The 18,471-nt window shown below is 43.2% G+C and overlaps 1 protein-coding gene across 2 annotated transcripts in view; it reads left to right on the top strand.

Moving 5' to 3' along the window:
- Positions 1-171: 171 nt before the first annotated feature.
- LOC127007434 (dynein regulatory complex protein 1-like) overlaps positions 172-18,471 on the top strand; it is a 19,542-nt gene continuing 1,242 nt past the window's right edge. The window contains exons 1-14 of one of the 2 annotated variants that reach the window (XM_050878440.1): positions 199-575; positions 1,284-1,419; positions 4,120-4,324; positions 4,510-4,703; positions 6,052-6,264; positions 6,426-6,596; positions 6,704-6,886; positions 7,721-7,874; positions 8,717-8,979; positions 14,532-14,623; positions 15,074-15,129; positions 15,867-15,930; positions 16,269-16,447; positions 16,710-17,437. In XM_050878440.1, coding sequence (XP_050734397.1) covers positions 475-575; positions 1,284-1,419; positions 4,120-4,324; positions 4,510-4,703; positions 6,052-6,264; positions 6,426-6,596; positions 6,704-6,886; positions 7,721-7,874; positions 8,717-8,979; positions 14,532-14,623; positions 15,074-15,129; positions 15,867-15,930; positions 16,269-16,447; positions 16,710-16,801 — 2,103 coding nt within the window. In that variant the 5' untranslated portion in view covers positions 199-474 and the 3' untranslated portion in view covers positions 16,802-17,437. Of the gene's footprint in view, positions 576-1,283; positions 1,420-4,119; positions 4,325-4,509; positions 4,704-6,051; positions 6,265-6,425; positions 6,597-6,703; positions 6,887-7,720; positions 7,875-8,716; positions 8,980-14,531; positions 14,624-15,073; positions 15,130-15,866; positions 15,931-16,268; positions 16,448-16,709; positions 17,438-18,471 lie in introns of those variants that run through there. The other variant, XM_050878441.1, reaches the window with a different exon arrangement.

Here is an 18,471-nt window from a genome sequence, read left to right as displayed (position 1 = left end):
TATTTGTTTTTCTATTTGCTGTGTTGGGTTAATTTGGGTTTTGTGTTGGGTTTTTTAATTTCGTCTTTCTAACGGTCCACAAGTCAGTGTCTAGCTAATGTAAGTTTTCTATTGTTCTGTCACATCTTTATCTACAAATACTGCCATTGGCCTACCGCAGACAAACAAAAGGACAGGAAAGGTAAATTCATAAAAAAGAACAAAGTAAGAATGAAGAAAATACAGGGAAATAAAACAAAAAACCAAAAGTCAGTGGCAGCAAAAAGTGTACAGAAAAACAGAGTTCAGAGCAAAGTAAAGTATATAAGTATGCACAGGAAAGTAAATAAAAGTACGTAGTGAAGTATTTAAGTGTGAGGAAGAACCAATGAGAACCTAAGAAGCGATAGAAACAGAACAGCCAGATCGAAGAAGAAGAAGAAGAGGAAGGTCGCCTTGACAACGGCGTCGGTCCATGCATGCAGTTTCCCAGCCATGGCTACGGGTGGGGGATCTTCTGACCCAGCCCTCCCTAACACACAGCTGGGACCCAAGGGCACGAGGATCAGGGAGCAGCTCCATAATAATGCCCCTGAGTGAGTGGCTGCTGCGCTTTATCATAATTCCAATCCCTGTCACATACATTTATATTTCGCAAGGGGGGCGATCTTATCTTGTTGCATGGTTGGCTCTCACAAGTATACATATTAAAACGATAGACTTGCTGTGCACCCATGTCACGTGCCACACTCAGCGAGATCTATGTTAACGTTTCTTGTTTTCGGTATGCACTGGTTATTACAAAATACTTGGGCTAGACGCGGCGCCAGTGTGGCCGGGTAGTTATTCCAGTATCCCAGCTTTGCTTAGTTCAAATTCATTAGGCGGAGCATGGTATTTACTTATTCCCCTCAGAAGTTCGACCGTCCAATCCCCATCAATGCTCTCGCTTAGGGAATATTGATCTGAGTAGGTCGAAAGAGTAGAATATCGGATTGCAAAGACCTGTAAACACATTCTGAGCGTGTTACCCAAAGAAGAAAGTCTCGATTAGGCTGTTAGAGTAGGTATATACTCTATATATACATAAACATTTACCTACCAACCTACTTACATACTTACATACATAAATACATAGTACATATATACACCGCTCATCTCTCTGTAAACTGTCATATTGGGGGCTAAGCCTAGTTTACTTATTAATGAGCAGTTATTTTTTTCCTCCTCCCTCCAGTGAGCGCTCAGTCGCAGAACAGTCAGCTCGCTACCAATCAACACTCATCCATGTTCCTTCCTAACAGGTCTGAGGCCAATAAAGACATGAGCTGTGAGGAGGAGTGTGTGGTGCGGGCCAAGGAGGCTGGCCACGCCCTCAGTGCCTCCCTCCACGCCAACGAGCATGACCTGCACGCCCTCGTCAAACACGGCTGCACCATGGTGAGGAGACAGTGTTTTAAATTTTCACGAATTCTAGTAATCAGAGTTCAATTAAAGAACAACATACCGAAGAGACAGTCGAAAAGTTATAATGTTATTTGCGAACGTGTTTTTAAGAGGCAACGCAAGGTGGTAGAACATTAATGATTACTTACAAAATCTGTTCTCTTTTCTAATTACTACATTTATCATTTACATTAAAGGAAACACAAGAAAAGCCAGCATGTCCGAATATCCTTTACACTAGAAAATGAGCATACTATAAATAATTAGTCGTGAGTATTTGTTGTTTGGAAAACTTCATGAAAGGAAATCATGTGTGCAAAACAAATTTGGTTGGAGGGGACGAAAAAGAGGATGAAATATCGGATAATATGAGCTTGATACAGAATACGAAAGGAAAGCAGTGACATGTAGATGAGACAGAGACGTTTTTCCTGACGTGCAGCTCCTTAATTAATCACTCCGTTGGGGTGCGTTCAGTTATCACCCGGCCAGAGCGAGCCGCCGACAAGCCTTTACGAGCAGGGGCCGCCTCTTCATCGAGTGGCGCCTCCCTTTCTTCTTTCTTTATCAATATGTTGTAATGTCTTTTTTTCGTGTTGAACTTCTTTCCCTTTATCAACAATTTTCTTCCGTCCAGGACCATGCAATACAGTGAGGAAGGGAAATATGGAAGTGTGTTTAGGGTGACATTTCTTTTCCTTCTTTCGGTCATCAATGTGTTTTAGATGTTTTTCACTCTCCTAAACTTTGCCTTCTTTCCCCTTACTTTTGGTTTAACAGCTCTCTTCCCTTTCGTTAGTCCAACAGGTAATTAGTTAAATTAGTTCAATCATTAGTTATAAGGTTAATTATTTATTTATTCATTACGTTATTTTATTTTATTTTGTTTATTTTGTTTTGTCTTATTTTGCTTTGTTAACTTTGTTTTTTCTTTTTCTTTTCTTTTCTTTTCTTTTCTTTTGATATTTTCTTTTCTTTCTTTTAATGTTGTTGGGTCTGGATGAGCCTCCGTCTCCCCAGAAAAGACTAACCCATCACCCACCTTGCGGCTCTAGGGGCCGAAAGGTGGATGATTTTTTTATTTATTTTCTCGATGTTGCATTTTCAATTTTCTATTCTCGATGTTTTAATTTCTTTCTTGGCGGTGTGGATGAGCCTCATCATCCAAAAATGATAATCTCGTAACGGCTTTCGGCGCAGCATCCGTTTCACTCTTTCTTTGAGTTCTCTTAATTATTGCCTTTTTTCTGCATTTTTCTTCCTTTTAGTTGTTTTTCATAATTTTTCTCCCCTAACACAATTATTCCTTAAATGATATTCCTCTAAGTAGATCTGAGAGGAACTAGGGAGCCTTAGTGAACTCTGACCCCTGTCTTGGGGCTCAGTGCATTCTGGCCAGCAGGAATAGTGCAAACAGGGTACAGTGTTTCATTTCAAGGAGCGTAGCTGCGTAAGTAATAGATGCACTGGGGTCCCTCTCAAGCTCTAGTCAGCATTAGTAAAGTACTCTAATCAGACCTCACCTCGATCATGCAGTTCAGTTCTTGTCACCTTACTATATAGAATGAATATCAGGAATACCAGCATCTGAACAGAGGAGGATGACAAAAATTATTCAAGGGGTGAGAAACATGCCTTATGAGGATAGACTTAACCATCTAAATCTGCATTCTCTGGAAATGCGAAGGTTGCGAGGAAACTTGATTTAAGTTTATAAATGAATGACGGGCTTTAATAACGGGAATGTTAATAGAGTTTTGATGGTAAAGGAGCCGGGTAGGACACGTAGCAATGGGTTAAAGTTAGATAAATTCAGATTCACTAAAGACATAGGCAAGAATTAGCTTACCAATAAAGTCGTGGATGAGTGAAACAGGCTTGGCAGTTAAGTTTTGAGTGCCAATACCACAGATTTCTTCAAGAAGAGGTTGGAAAAATTCATGGACAGTGAGGGAAGGTGGGGTTAGGTTTACAGGAGCTGCTTTGTACAGGCCAATAGCCTATTGCAGACTCTTAATGTTCTTATGTTCTTATAACTTACTTTGCAATGACGATATTAAATATACTCTACGGAGTTACGAACCAGTTTTCGCTACACCCACTGGTCTTCAGGGACACATGCCATCTTTCGTCAGGCTGGATGATTATATGTCAACTAAATTGAGCTTAAGGAATCTGAAATGTGAATGGTAAGCTACTGCTGCTATCATTAATATTACTACTACACTTACAGCTACTGTTCCCGATGTTTTCTTGCTTTTCTCCCTTTCCACTTTCTTTGTTTTCCTTGCTCCATTCTTTCCTTCTTTTTTTTCCCTTCCTCTCTGTTTTCCTTCTGTTTTTACCACATTTTTACCTCCCTTCTCATTTCCTCCCCGTGTGGTTTGAATATGTTATCAATTTTAATTTGATTTGATCGGATTAATTGTCCAGTTGAGATGGGAGGGGGCCCCAATGTTAAAAGAAAAGAGATCAGGCGTCATATGTTACTTTATAAGAAGGATTAGGTACTTTATTCGGTGGATCAGATGACAGTATTGGATACGGTTTGAATCAGATTATTTGGCCGATTTCTCGATGATCCTTGAGTCCTTCAGTTCCCGGGTTAATTCTCATTTGATATAAGTTTGATCACCGGTCGAATCTGGAATGTACTACTGTAACAAACTGCCACGAACAATGCTCATGCCTCAGGTGGGGAACGTGGAAGTGGCGGCGCTGAGTTGGGAGGTTGTGGCTCGGGTGGAGAGCGAGGGGCAGCGGGAGAACTGGCGCTCGAGGCTGGAGGATGACTCTCGCAAAACACACGACGCCCTGCACCGCATCCAACAGTACTGGGAGGAGGTGGTGGGACTCAGCGTGCCCGAGGACCTCCACCAAGGCCTCTGTCAGCTACAAGGTTAGTGTGCGTATTTCAGTGTGGGAGTGTGTGTGTGTGTGTGTGTGTGTGTGTGTGTGTGTCTAATGCGTCCTTGATGCAATCTCCATATCTACATGTCAGAGTGAACGCATTATTTTTTTATTTATTTTTTTGGGTGTGTCTATTTAGTCCATGATGCAATCTCTATATTCATATCATGCCAGAGTGGACGCAGGAGCTGTCGGACCAGAAGGAGCGGATCGTGGCGGGGCTGAGGGAAGAACTAGACACTTTGGACATCTCTTACGGCAGTGAACTCCTCCAGCAGGCGCGGCAGAGGACTGAGCTATTGCGGCGCATCACAGAGCATGTCACGGAGCTGCACCACACCTACCGCCACTCGCTGAGAGAAGTGCAGGTGGGTGCGGGCGAGGGGAGGGAGGAGGCGGAAGTGCGACGGTGGAGGGAAGCTTCATAGTACAGGACGAGCAGGAAGGGAGGCATTCCAGTGTCCAGTGTGCACGACCTTGGTATTTATTTGTGTGTGTGTGTGTGTGTGTGTGTGTGTGTGTGTGAAGGTAATTACGGACTACTAGTAACAAAAATAAACGGCTATAAAATATAAATATCCGAAAATTGATTTTGTCGACACCATACTTATATATATATATATATATATATATATATATATATATATATATATATATATATATATATATATATATATATATATATATATATATATATATATATATATATATATATATATATATATATATATATATATACTTCTCTTTATTTAGATGGGACGTTCCGTTCCCGCGAGAATACCAATAATACAATGCCCGTACGTGGAAAGAAAAGCTGTGCATGAGAACAAAGAGAAGTTATGTATACACGCTAAAAGAATAAGCAAATGCATGGCAGAGGAGTAATTTAGAATGCAGTCATGGATAGTGGAACCTACATACTTTGTTGACGTGGAGACAGGAAATATATATTCATGGAAAGAGGATCGAGCTTTGTGTTTCACAAATATAAACCATCCTCTGAATATTATATTCCAGTCAGTTAGCAAGGACTCTGCTAATTGGCCGTTGGGGCAATTGGGTGCAGGGGGAGATGTCACCTGCTGTTTTTTCACTCCCCGCCACCCACCTTCCTCTTGTTGGCTCAGAAAATTATTCATGTTTCTCTACTTAGCTTATCTGTTACACAAGAGATACATTTTGTTCCCATCATCATCATGTTAAGCAGTGATTGTACAGCTATATACACCACGATTTTCAAAACTTGATTGGATGGAAATCAAATTGTTTTTTACTCATTATTAATATCTGCAAGCAGTTTAGATTCAAGCATGTGTTCGCGTACATCCTAAATAGGATGGTATCCACACCTGTGAATTTCTTTCTATCCAGGGGTCCTCGTTCCACACCAATTGCCCTGCACTTAGGCGATGCAGTTGTAGTCTTCCCAGAGATGAAGTTATCTCGTGCACTGTCTGCATTCAGCCTTACTGTCAAGATGCATATTTAGTCTTTATAAGCCTTTTTCTTTCAAGCTAACTATTTAGAACTTCCGTATTTGTATGTATTTCTTTTTTTATGAAACTACGCAAAGTATTTGTGATGATAAGTTGATATTTCCGATGAGCTTAACGCTTATATTGTCCACATTATTGCTGATATAAAAAAGACATGTCATTTTTCATCTTTCCACGGATTTCTGTCAACCATGTGTGCGTGTTGATGTTTACGCCGCAGGACGTGGCGGACAAGGAGCGCTCCTCCCTCGTGCAGCAATACGGCAGCATGTGGGACCAGGCTGTGACGGGCCTCAACGACCAGCTGCAGCGCCTACTCCATGAGCGGTTGCACAACAGAACCTCCCGGCTGGACCAGATCATCGAACTCAAGCTACACGGCGCCGCGGAGCACGTGGCGGCCAGGGACAAGCTCGACGCCGATATTGAGAAGGCGAGTCGAGTGTGTTTTGTCACTGAAAGGAGCTGGGTTGTATAGAGATGCTTGGGTGGTTGTCAAGGAATAGAAGCATCACCTCGTCAACACAGTTTTACCGTCAGTATTGTCAAAAAAAAAAAAAAAAAAAAAAACTCTCCCTTTCGTTACTCGGTTAGGTGCTAGTCGAGGTGATGCGGATGAAGGCGGCGCAGCAGGTGGAAGAGAGTCAGCTGCGGTACAGTCAGCAGGTGTTGCAGCAGCAGTACAGGGAGACCACCGCCTTGGTGAGCGAGGCGCGCCGCTCCCTGAACGCTCTCACGCCCGTCATCAACACCTACAGGAGGAAGGTGAGTCACGCAACACGCCCTTACGATAGAACATGGGATTCGGTCATAAGGACATCCAGTGATCTCTCTCTCTCTCTCTCTCTCTCTCTCTCTCTCTCTCTCTCCAGGCTGAGGCGGTGGACGCTGCTCGGGCGGCGCGGGAGCAGGCAGCGGTGCGGGAGGCTGCTCGGCTGCGTCAGGTGAGCCAGCAGCACCGCGGGAGGCTGGCCCACATCTCGTCCCTCTTCACCCACCAGGCACGCGCCCTCTCCCTCATGCACTACCGCGCCCTTCACTCCCTCGTCACGCAGGTGGGTTGGTGGCTAGGAGCGTCTATAACCACTTAGCAATGACTCTAAAATATAATCGTCATGCTTACTTGATATGTCATAAATATGGACTCATCATCATCAACTGTTACTAAATAGTCCACTGCATGACGAAGACTTTTCCTAACGTCTTACAGCTCCTTCTAAGTAATGATAGTGAACTCCATCCTGCTCCGGCAAAGTCTAATTTCACCTATGCTAGTCCTAACATTCATAAGTTCTGGATTGCTACTGTTTTTTTTCACATCAAGGGGGCGACTCGAGGGCAAAAAACAACAACAAAAACTATTTTGGCGCTACTCCTACAAGAGAAAACGGAACAATAGGCCCGAAAAGAGGTCAATTTCAGTCACTTTCGGTTATCTATTCCACTCATGATAATTATGACCTACCTAAGTTCAGGTTGTATTCTTTTGGATATTCAGCCATATGAAACTATAGGGTTGTTTGCATTCACATTTTTCAGTATACCTGATGTCCATTCATAGTCCCTGTTATACGTCAGCAAGACTATAGAATTCTCAAAATCAAGACGGGCATGCTGACATAACGATCTACGAAGAGAAGTTAATAAACGGAAGAGTTTGGTATTAAGAGTGCATTTTAATAGGTCTATAAGCTTGTAATACTGAATGTTTGTAGTAAAAGAACTATGAGAAAGTAATTGGTATTGGTACAGTTGTTAGTGTTTTGCCTATTTATCTATCAGTATTATGTCTATATTCTGTATCTATAACTATCTACCTATCTATCTTTCTATTTATCTATCTATTTATCTATCAATCATACATCTACCTATCTATCTGAGTCTGGCAGGTGATAGGATTGGAGCGGGCCATCCAGCAGAATGTGTTGGCGAGGGAATGGGTCGAGCCAGACCTTCAGCCCCTGCAGGACCTGAGCCCCGCCCCCAACCCCCGCCACACCTCAGCCCTCGCCGTGGCCACCAGGATACTCAGGCCCAAGACGGGTGAGTCCTCGAAGTCTTCTCTGCAAGGATGAATGAATAAAATGGAAGTGGGGGGAGAGTTGTTGGACAGAATGTGATATTTAGGAGTAGCAATAAACGATAAAAAAAATGTGCTTCCTAGAATTCAACATATGAAGGACATGATAAAAAAAGTCTAAAACCTGGTAAATTTATCATACAGCGTCATAGCCAAGAGTTGTAATGAAACGTTGGTGGGGAAAATCTTTGGGAAACGTGTGGCCTGCATGGCCTTCCCTCGTGCACGGGGTTAGTTATTGATTTCATCAAGAAGGAAATATACCAGTTACAAAACAACAACAACAAAAAAGTTGAATATGCAGTCTTTCGAACAATAATGGCGCCAAAAAGTTTAAAAGTGTGGCATGTATAAGAAACCCGTTCAGTGGTAGAGAGCAGAGACTGGAGGGTACCAAGCCTGATGTAAGAAAGAAAAGATGAGCTGATTACAAATATCCTAACGACAGCCCCAACCTCAACACGAGCGCGAGTACATTGACGCAAGAGCAAGAACAGCTGGATTACTAAAGAAGGCAAATGATAAACAAGGGATGCCGCCGCAAAACCAATAACCCGAAACGTCATCTCTCTGACGTAATGTCCTTCACCTCTGTCTGATGTCAGTACATTCCATCCTGTTCCGGCAAAGGGCTTGTTTCTCTTTCAACATCGTTCTTTATCGGCCCTGACTTTAACATTTTTTGGGGGTTATCACTGTTTATTTGATTGTCCATTTGTTATTCGTTTTATGGGGGATATGACCTGTCCAAACCTAATTTTTATCAATCGTCAGAATATCAAAAAAATTTGCCTATCACCCATAGGCAAACCAACAACTGGCGAGTCAACAGAGGACTTGGAGAGGGCCGTGTGTGTGATGGGCGATGTGGAGCACCCTTCAGAGAGCGAGGATACGGACGGGCGGGGATCCTCTGCTGCAAGCGACGAAGAGGAGGCGGCCCAGCGGCGTCACCTGAGGGAAGTCTTTCTCTCCCGCCTGGCCCAGGAGTCCGTCTTCCTGCTGAATACCGACGCCACACACCTAACGGAGCACGACCCGCTGCTCACCCTCGAACACGTCTTCTGGGTGAGGGCTGGGGGAAGCGCGAGCACACAAACCCCCTTGATTATAGAAATGTGTGCCGATTCCTAATTAGTTTAAGTATCTACATGTAAATTAATTAAGTTAATGAAGTATGTATCACCATACTCTCTCTCTCTCTCTCTCTCTCTCTCTCTCTCTCTCTTTTTTTTTTCTTTCTAATATAAACTCTCTCTCTCTCTCTCTCTCTCTCTCTCTCTCTCTCTCTCTCTCTCTCTCTCTCTCTCTCTCTCTCTCTCTCTCTCTCTCTCTCTCTCTCTCTCTCCCACCCCCCTTTCAAGCACGTTATCCAGTTCCTGCAGGTTCACTCTAACCACCGCCCTTGCCCCATTGAAAAAAAAATCTATATGCTGGCGTGCAACCGAGCATGTTTAAATATTCCCTGTAGCTTCCTCGTCGCTCCTTGATTGTTCAAGATTGTACCAGAACCTCCACCAGATTCTTTCTCATTAGTAGCACTTTAAGTTCTCCCTCTCGTCCTACTATGACGATGTTTTTTTACTCTCTCCCACTCAGCCCTGTCACCCACCCTTGTCTTATGTTCTCTTACCCACCCACCCACCCAGTGCCGGTCAATCAGTCATTCCTCATATGTCTATCTTCACTCTCACATCTCAATTTCATCTTCTTTCATCCATATTAATCACTGTATTCTTTTATCAACACCGTCTTTCCTCATCACTTTTCCTGTCCGACCCACTTCCTTTCCTATCTCTCACTTTTACTTATCCTATCGTACCTGTAAAGCTACTGTGGTGTCTTGCCATAAGATTCTGCATTAGAGACCATAAGTTTGTGTTTAAAACGGTAATTAAACCATAAGAAAACCATATTTTTTTGTCATTCAATATAAATTTGTTTAAAAATGCAGAATGAAAACTTTGCTTTTAGCATATGTGGCTACGTGGGTGAGGCAGGAGAAGCGAGTGAGTCCTACGTGGGTGAGGGCAGAAGAGGAAGTGAGTCAATTCTTGAATTAATATATATATATATATATATATATATATATATATATATATAGATATATAGAGAGAGAGAGAGAGAGAGAGAGAGAGAGAGAGAGAGAGAGAGAGAGAGAGAGAATTTACATAGATTTACATAGAAAATCAGACCACACAGACCCCATGGTCCAGACTTGGTGGTCTGTCCTTAAACCTAAGTGATTTTACATTAATCAGAAGACTCCAAAACGTTGCATTTCTACTCTAGTTGATATTAAGTTGAAGGAACTGACGGTCGAGCTTATTTTTGAAGGAGTCAATCGTGTTACACTGGACCACTGATGGTGGGAGCTTATTCCATTCTCGCACTACAACGTTGGTGAAGAAAAATTTGGTGCAGTCTGAATTTACTTGTCTACATCTGAGTTTTACGCCATTGTTCCTCGTGCGCAAAGTGTCATCGATCATAAACAATGTTGATCTGTCTACATTCGTGAAACCATTAAGTATTTTAAAACATTCGATCAGTTTTCCTCGGAGGCGACGTTTCTCAAGAGAGAACATGTTAAGGGTAGAAAGCCTTTCTTCGTAGGATTTGTTGCGCAAGGAAGGGATATTTTTCATTGCCCGACGCTGAACACTTTCTAATTTAGCAATATCCTTTGCATGGTGGGGAGACCAAAACTGTACCGCATATTCCAAGTGGGGTCTGACTAAACTGTTGTAGAGCGGGAGTATTACATCTTTATTCTTAAATAAAAAGTTTCTTTTAATGAAGCCCAACATTCTGTTCGCTTTATTTGCTGCATCGATGCATTGCTGTGAGAATTTGAGGTTTGACGCGATTTTGACCCCCAAGTCCTTGACGCATTGAACGCTTTTGAGTTTAACGCCGTGCATTTCGTAATCGAACTTCTTATTCCTCGTTCCAACTTGAAGGACCTGGCACTTGTCTACGTTAAAGGGCATCTCCCATCTATCCGACCAAGCTGAAATTTTGTGCAAATCCTCTTGGAGGCTTTGCCTGTCTTCGTCAGTGAGAACCGAGTTACCAATCTTTGTGTCGTCTGCAAATTTACTAATGCGGTTATTGAGTCCAACATCCACGTCGTTGATGTAAATAATGAAGAGCACTGGGCCAAGAACCGAGCCCTGAGGGACGCCACTAGTGACCGGCGCCCACTCTGAGTTAAATCCGTCAATCACTACTCTTTGTTGTCTGTTGCTCAACCAATTCGCGATCCATTGGTTTACTTGACCGTCAATACCTATTTGCTTTAATTTGTAAAGTAATTTATGATGCGGGACTTTATCAAACGCTTTCTGGAAATCAAGATAGACTACGTCCAGTGATTTGGTTACGTCATAAACAGTGAAGAGGTCGTTATAAAAGGTTAATAGATTTGATAGGCAGGATCTTTTGTTTCGGAAGCCATGTTGTGAGTCCCCAATTAACGAGTGGCTTTCAAGGTAACTCACAATTTTGTCTCTAATTATGCCCTCAAGTAGCTTACCTGCAACCGAAGTTAGACTAATGGGCCTGTAATTACCTGGTACTTTTTTGTCTCCTGAAAAATCGGTGTCACGTTAGCCTTTTTCCAATCTGAAGGGACGATGCCTTGTCGCAAGGACATATTGAATACGGTTGTGAGGGAGGAGAATATTTCGCTCTTTGTTTCTTTCAGCAGAGTTGGATATACTTTATCAGGTCCAGGACTTTTATTTGTTTTAAGTGATTTGAGGGCTTTAAGGACTTCATCGGGTTTTATTTCAAAGTTAGACAATGCATGCTCGGGATTTACATTAGTACTGGTGTTGTTGGTGGTGGTGGGAGGACTGTTATTATTAAACACCGAGGAAAAGTAATTGTTTAATAGGTTTGCAACGTGTTGGCTATCAGTCACTAGTGCACCGTCGCTGTAAGAGAGAGAGATGTATCCATAGATAATTACAGGAAAGGGAATCATAAATATAACACTTGAAAAGGAGAATTTGGGGTTCTTACCTACGTGGGTGAGGGCAGGAGGGCGAGTGCAAGGCCAAGAGAATACTTATTCTCTCGGCCTTGGGCGAGTGAGTGACGCGCCCGTTCCGACGGACTCAAGCAGGGTGCACGAGGTACCTCCTCCTCCTCCCCACCCACACACACACACACACACACACACTAACCGTAACAGTAACCGTTACTCAGCACGCTCACATGAATTTAAATATGGTGCGTACGATATATTTCAAATTGTTTAAAACAAACATATTAAAAAAAAAAACATCGCAAGCGGAGAAAAAACGTAAGATTTTCAACTTACGCCGTAAAACTTGAAAATCACCGAAATTACGTAAAACTTACGCAAAAAACGTAAGACTTGACAGGTATGTCCTATTCCCACCGTTTTTTTTTTCCTGCACTAACATCACTCATTCACTCACTCTCCTCTTCCAGCGCCTAACTTCATCTCCTCGGTCATCCTTTTCATCTTTACTCACCATGCCCACTTCCCTTCCCCTCCACTTATCCGGCATAACCTTATTACTCTATCCACTTCACTTTCCTTCTCATCTCAATCACTCCCGCCCTCCACCACTACCCTGAGGCCCTCGTTTTTCTTCTCTACTCCTCTTTAAGGCCCAGGCTCTCATTCACGTACGCTCCTTCTCTCTCTTCATACACTTTCTATTCACCTTATTGCTTTTGTTGCTCATACACTTCATCTGATCTCCTTACCTTTCTCATCCAGTGGCGTTCCTGAGGGGGGCGAAATTTAATCATTGCTGCTATGGCAGGAGGACAAGCTAAATTCAGTGGAAATGGTCAAGGGCCCCATTTATATTTGGACCGAAAGACAAATTTGGGTCTCACTTTTTAAATTTTGTAAACAAAAATGTAACAAAAATGTTCAATTATTCAGTGTGCACCTAGTTTTAAGAAATAAAATGTCTGAAATTTGCATTTACAAGTGCCTTTAAAATGATTCTACAATTGCTCATATTCTAAAAATTTTCCCGGGGTGGGGGGGTGGGGGTTAACAGCACCCCACTAAACCCCGCAGCTGCTTTGGCTCATTGTGCTCGCCTCTCACCCCATAAGAGGGGCCCCAAATGGGAATGAGCCCCCCGGGCCCCAAAATGTCTAGGAACGCCCCTGTTCTCATCCTAATTCCTGGTCTCCTAATTACAGAAAGGACATTGATTTACTGGAAAGGATTCAGCGACGCGCCACGAAAATGATACCAACCTTAAGGGCTCAACCGTACGAGGAACGACTCAAGCGACTCAATCTCTTTACATTAGAGAAAAGACGCCTACGAGGAGATATGATTCAAGTCTTCAAGTATCTGAAAAAATTCAATAACGTCGATTACTCCAATTTCTTTGAATTGCAAACCAACCTAAGAACTAGAAATAACGGTTTACCCATTCAGTCTAAGCGATGTAACACAGACATCGGAAGGAGTTTCTTTTCAAACCGAGTCATCCGTCACTGGAACAATCTTCCTTCAGAAGTAGTAAATGCGAATACTATCAACTCCTTCAAATATAGAATCGACCGTCACTTCGCTGCGTCGGGAGTAAACTGAATATTGAGTTGCTTTCATCTGCTCCTCAATATCGAGGTGCTTTCATCTACTCCTCAATGTCGAGGTGCTTTCATCTGCTCCCCAGGCCCCAGGCTGTCGAGCAGATTAAATCACCAAAGCGGGCAACCTCGTAATGAGCCAATAGGCTTTCTGTTGCCTGCGTTTCCATGTTTCATTGTCATACTATACCAGCTCTGATGATATCCGTTCCTTTTCTGCCATCTCATCCTTCCCTCGCTCACTCGTTCGCTCTCCTACTCCGTGCACTTTCTCTCCTTCTTGCTCATACACTTCACCTCATCTCCATTCCTTTCTCATCTTTCACTGTCACACTATACCTGCTCTGATCATATCCCTCCCCTCTATTTTCTCATCCCTCACTCCCTCACTCTCTCGCTCTCCCAATCCACTTCCTCTCTCATCCCCCACACCCAGACCATCACAACCTTACCCACCCATCTACTTTCACCTATATCTTATCTCTTAATTTATGTAGACTACTTTCTCCACTTATCTCTCATTCACTTCATCGAACCTACGTTTCCCACTCTACCCACCTATAGTCTTCCAAATATGTCGAGGCCGGTCTGGCGCAGGCTCCCGCGGATCCTTTCCTCCCCTCTGCTCTGCCAAACAGTCCCAACACCTATCTCTTCCTCTCATATGTAAGCTATAGGTAACATATGAGAGGAAAAACTAGGTGTTGGAACTGTGTGGCAGAGCAGAGGGGAGAAATGGACCCGCGGGAGCCAACGCCACAACGGACTCGACAATTTGGTTTCACTATAGTTCCCTCTACTTTCACCTCCTAGACCCACCCTACCTGCTCCTCCACGATCCCCTCACATTATATCCACTTACGCCTCATTCGTCTCCTCTACTTTGCCTCGTATCTCATTCCTCATAGCCATGCTCTTTCCTACGTTACCTCTTCTCCCTCACATGCACCTCATTGTCATTTTCCTCCCCCACCTCCTCCTCCTTCGTCTCCGCGTTCATTCCAGACTCCCTCTTTCCTCAGGAGCTCAGCATTCACACGGAAGCGGACGTGGAGAAGCTGTTGCGACACGTCGAGAGACACCTTGCCCGGCGGGTCGCGCGACCTCGCCTCAGGTGTGTTACGGGTGATTACTGGTGCTATGAGGTGCTTTCTGACCCTGTTATGCTCTCTGACGCTGTGGCTGTGTTTCTTCTTGCCTATGTTTTTCTGTCTGTTTGTCTGTCTATCTCTCTGTTTATCTGTCTGTATGTATGTATGTTTGTTTTGATTGTCTCTCTATCTGTCTGTTTGTTTATCTGTCTGTCTGTCTGTGTGTTTGTTTGTTTTGATTGTCTATCTGTCTGTCTGTCTTTCTGCCTGTCTGTCTGTCTATCTATATGATGCTCTCTCTCTCTCTCTCTCTCTCTCTCTCTCTCTCTCTCTCTCTCTCTCTCTCTCTCTCTCTCTCTCTCTCTCTCTCTCTCTCTCTCGTGTATTTACTATAAAAAAAACTCCCTTAAAAAAGTACAGTTATGATTGGTTAGGGACATTATGTGTTTGAAGGTCGCGTGTGACCTTTTCAGAGAAGGCGAGGACAGCGAGGACGAGGACACCGATAGGGAAGACGAGGAGTGGGCAGGTGACTATAATTATTGTTATTGTTTACCTTCTTCTTCTTCTCCTTCTTCCTCTTCTTCTTTCTCTTCTTTTTCTTCTTCTTTTTATTTTTCTTCTTCTTTTTTTTCTTCTTCTTCTTCTTCTTCTTCTCATTATTATTATTATTAGTAGTAGAAGTATTAGTATTAGTAGTAGTAGTTGTTGTACCGGTAGTAGTAGTAGTAGTAGTAGTAGTAGTTGTTGTTGTTGTTGTTGTTGTAGCCATATTAGTTAAGTTGATGGCTGTTACGTCAAAATACAACGCAAATCCTAGCTCTACTCTCTTCCTCCTTCCTTCTCCTCCTCCCTCTCCGTTTCCTCTTTCCTCCTCCTTCTCCTCCCTCTCCGGTTCCTCTCTCTCTCTCTCTCTCTCTCTCTCTCTCTCTCTCTCTCTCTCTCTCTCTCTCTCTCACCTACCATGACAACAATGAAATAGGCGACGGACAGGAAGAAGAGAACAATGCATGGTTGTTACTGTAAAGAAAAAAAGAATGGTATCACCTGCTTATTGCTATTCATTATTCACCTCACGATACTCACCTGGAGACCCAGTGTGTAGTAAACAACACACACACACACACACACACACACACACACACACACACTCAGTACCCTGGGTGCATGTAATAATGTAATGTCAGCCTGTCACAAACCATTTTTTTTTTTTTTTACAACAAAGGAGGCAACTATAGTCTATAGTCAACATGGCTGTGTTTTCAGAAAGCGAGGAGCTGTTCACCATCGAAGACGTCCTTAGCATCCTGGTCGACTTCTGTACATCCAGGTATGTCACTGTCTGTGTGTGTGTGTGTGTGTGTGTGTGTGTCATTCATCCTACTACTCAACCCTACTCTACCCTCAAGTAGGTATTGATAATTATCTGTCACACTGATTTGGTAACCTACACTCTTTTATCAACTTCAACCGTCCACTCTACCCTCATCCATCACTTTAATGCATCTGCATCACCCAACATTGAGCTGTCTCCAAATTCATAACAGCAAAATCCTTTAAAACTCATATCCTTGCGTCACGTTATCTTATTTCTAAGTATATAAATCCTTCCTGTAACCCCTCTTCCGCTCTTTATAAAACATAATCCTTGCATATCATTTAACTCAGAAACGCTAGTGTCGGGGTGAAACCTAAAACCGGGGAAGAGATGGGGCCGGAACAGCTATACGGGCAGGAGGGGGAAGAGGCGGCCCGCTGGAGGGTCTTCGTAGACAGCCTGTGCAAGAGAACGCGGCTGTGGGGCACCATCAAGGACGCCCTTACGCAGTACAGAGACGTCCTGACGGGTGAGTCTTACTGCTCCTTGCCTACCTACCTGTATACTATGTCTATTCCTCTTCACCTTGAATCAGTATCTGTAATATAGTTGTTTTGAATATATCACTAACGGAATGTGAACTGTAACACATTAGACTGTTGTTGTAATTCACCTTTTAACTAGCCTTGAGAATGTTTCCTCCACCTCATGTCACAATTCCAAGTTCAGCCTTGATTTTGTGTAGCGTTACTGATGTGTGTGTGTGTGTGTGTGTGTGTGTGGTCATGCAGGCCGCCTGGAGGAGTCGCAGCGAGTGGAGCGGCTGAGGCGCGAGAATGCCGAGCTGAGGTTCCTGCTGCAGAGCGTTGCCGCTGACCTGTAATGGGCTGTGTCCGGGCGCTCACGTACATACGCCGCCAGGGGTCAGGGGGGAGACCGCTCTATTCATGGTGTCCTGTGGTGAGTGAATGTCCTCTGCCTGGTAACTGTGTTCTATTGTACGTTTAAAAGAAACAAGTAGGCTATTTTTTGTTTCGAAAAACTGTTTTTTACTGGTAAGCAGATCTTTCAAAGGTTAACACATAAACAATAGATAATAAAGACTTTTATCATAGAGGTAAGAGAGATAGCCTAATGGTATCTATACTTATAGGTTAAAAGGATTTATCATCGCATAAATTTGTTCAAACTATAAGCATGGATATATCGTTACCTCTTTCGATCAACATAGCTTCTCATTCAACGCAGTCATCCCTAGATCTCGTTTTCTCTGTGGACGAAATGTTTGTAGTTTTCAGAACTTTTCGTATCATGCCGTATAAAGATAATCTATACTATCCCAAGCCTACATAAAGATTACTTTAGTACCTAAGTTTGTATGAATATTCACCTGATTTTCTGTAACTTCATTCAATACAATAAACAATTTTGGGAAGTCCTTTCATTTCCTACTTTGCACGAAAATATCAATATTTGACAACACACCAGCAGACGACGCCTGCACCTGCAGCTGGAGGAGGTAAAGCGGAGGGTTTTCCCAGCCTTGCCTCTGCCTTGGTCTTTGCGATGAATAAAAGGACGCCGGCCGTGGCAGGGCACAGCGGGCCGTGCAGGGGGGCGGGGCCGGGGGGCGGGGCTGCCTTGTAACCACCCTGACACAGGCGCTGGCGGGCATACTGCAGTTGCTTGGGAAATCTGTCACATCATGCAGTGCTCGTTTGTATGGGCGTGACGCGTAGTGCTTGACGTCTTTACTCATGCATTAGTGTACATTCTAGTGGCTGTCACTGTGCCCTTTCATTTTGGGGTCTTCGGAGGGCAGGCGTGGGAACAAAGCCACAGCTCGGCCAATGAATGCGCCCAGGCAGGTATGCATATTTAGTGCATTTAATGTGTCGGTGCAAATACTACAAGGCTTCACTGTGTGTGTGTGTGTGTGTGTGTGTGTGTGTGTTTGCTCAAGAAATTCCTGTGCTGTCATGGTTCTCAGGAACACTATTGGATAATATTTCTGAGGTGTCACTTGGTGTTATTTAGACTCTTAAGTAAACATACATTATCATAGTGTAAGTGTAATGTATAATGCAGTCCCTACCAGTCGTTACAAACAGTGATTTTATATTTTTTTTCTGTGTAAAGTCTGTCCTTTCAACTGCTGCAGACTCTTTCTAATTTAGTGGTGATAGGTTATTAATATGATGGTAATAGTTTATTATTAGCCAGTGATAGGTTACTGTGCTAGGTTAGGATAGATAGACAGATCTAACTACTAATCTACCATCAGTAAGTTACCATCCCATAGTAGGTTAGGTTAGACAGGAGGAGCTGTTTAAGTCTGTTGAGGTATTCTTTATATTACCCTGTTATTATTCATTGTCACCTGCCAGATGGGTGACAATATATTATTGTCCTTCTATTTGTCTTTATAATCATCATTTTGTGTCAATAGTAGATAAGCAAAATTCCTGGCATGCATGCAGGAGGCATCAAGCTATGTGTAATAAGGTTAAACTCTGTTAAAGATTGGTTGAAAGGTTGCCATTTTGTAAATGA

Source organism: Eriocheir sinensis, chromosome 35 (assembly GCF_024679095.1).
Source record: "Eriocheir sinensis breed Jianghai 21 chromosome 35, ASM2467909v1, whole genome shotgun sequence".
Taxonomy (NCBI): Eukaryota; Metazoa; Arthropoda; class Malacostraca; order Decapoda; family Varunidae; genus Eriocheir; species Eriocheir sinensis.
This window is presented reverse-complemented; position numbering and strand designations above follow the sequence as displayed.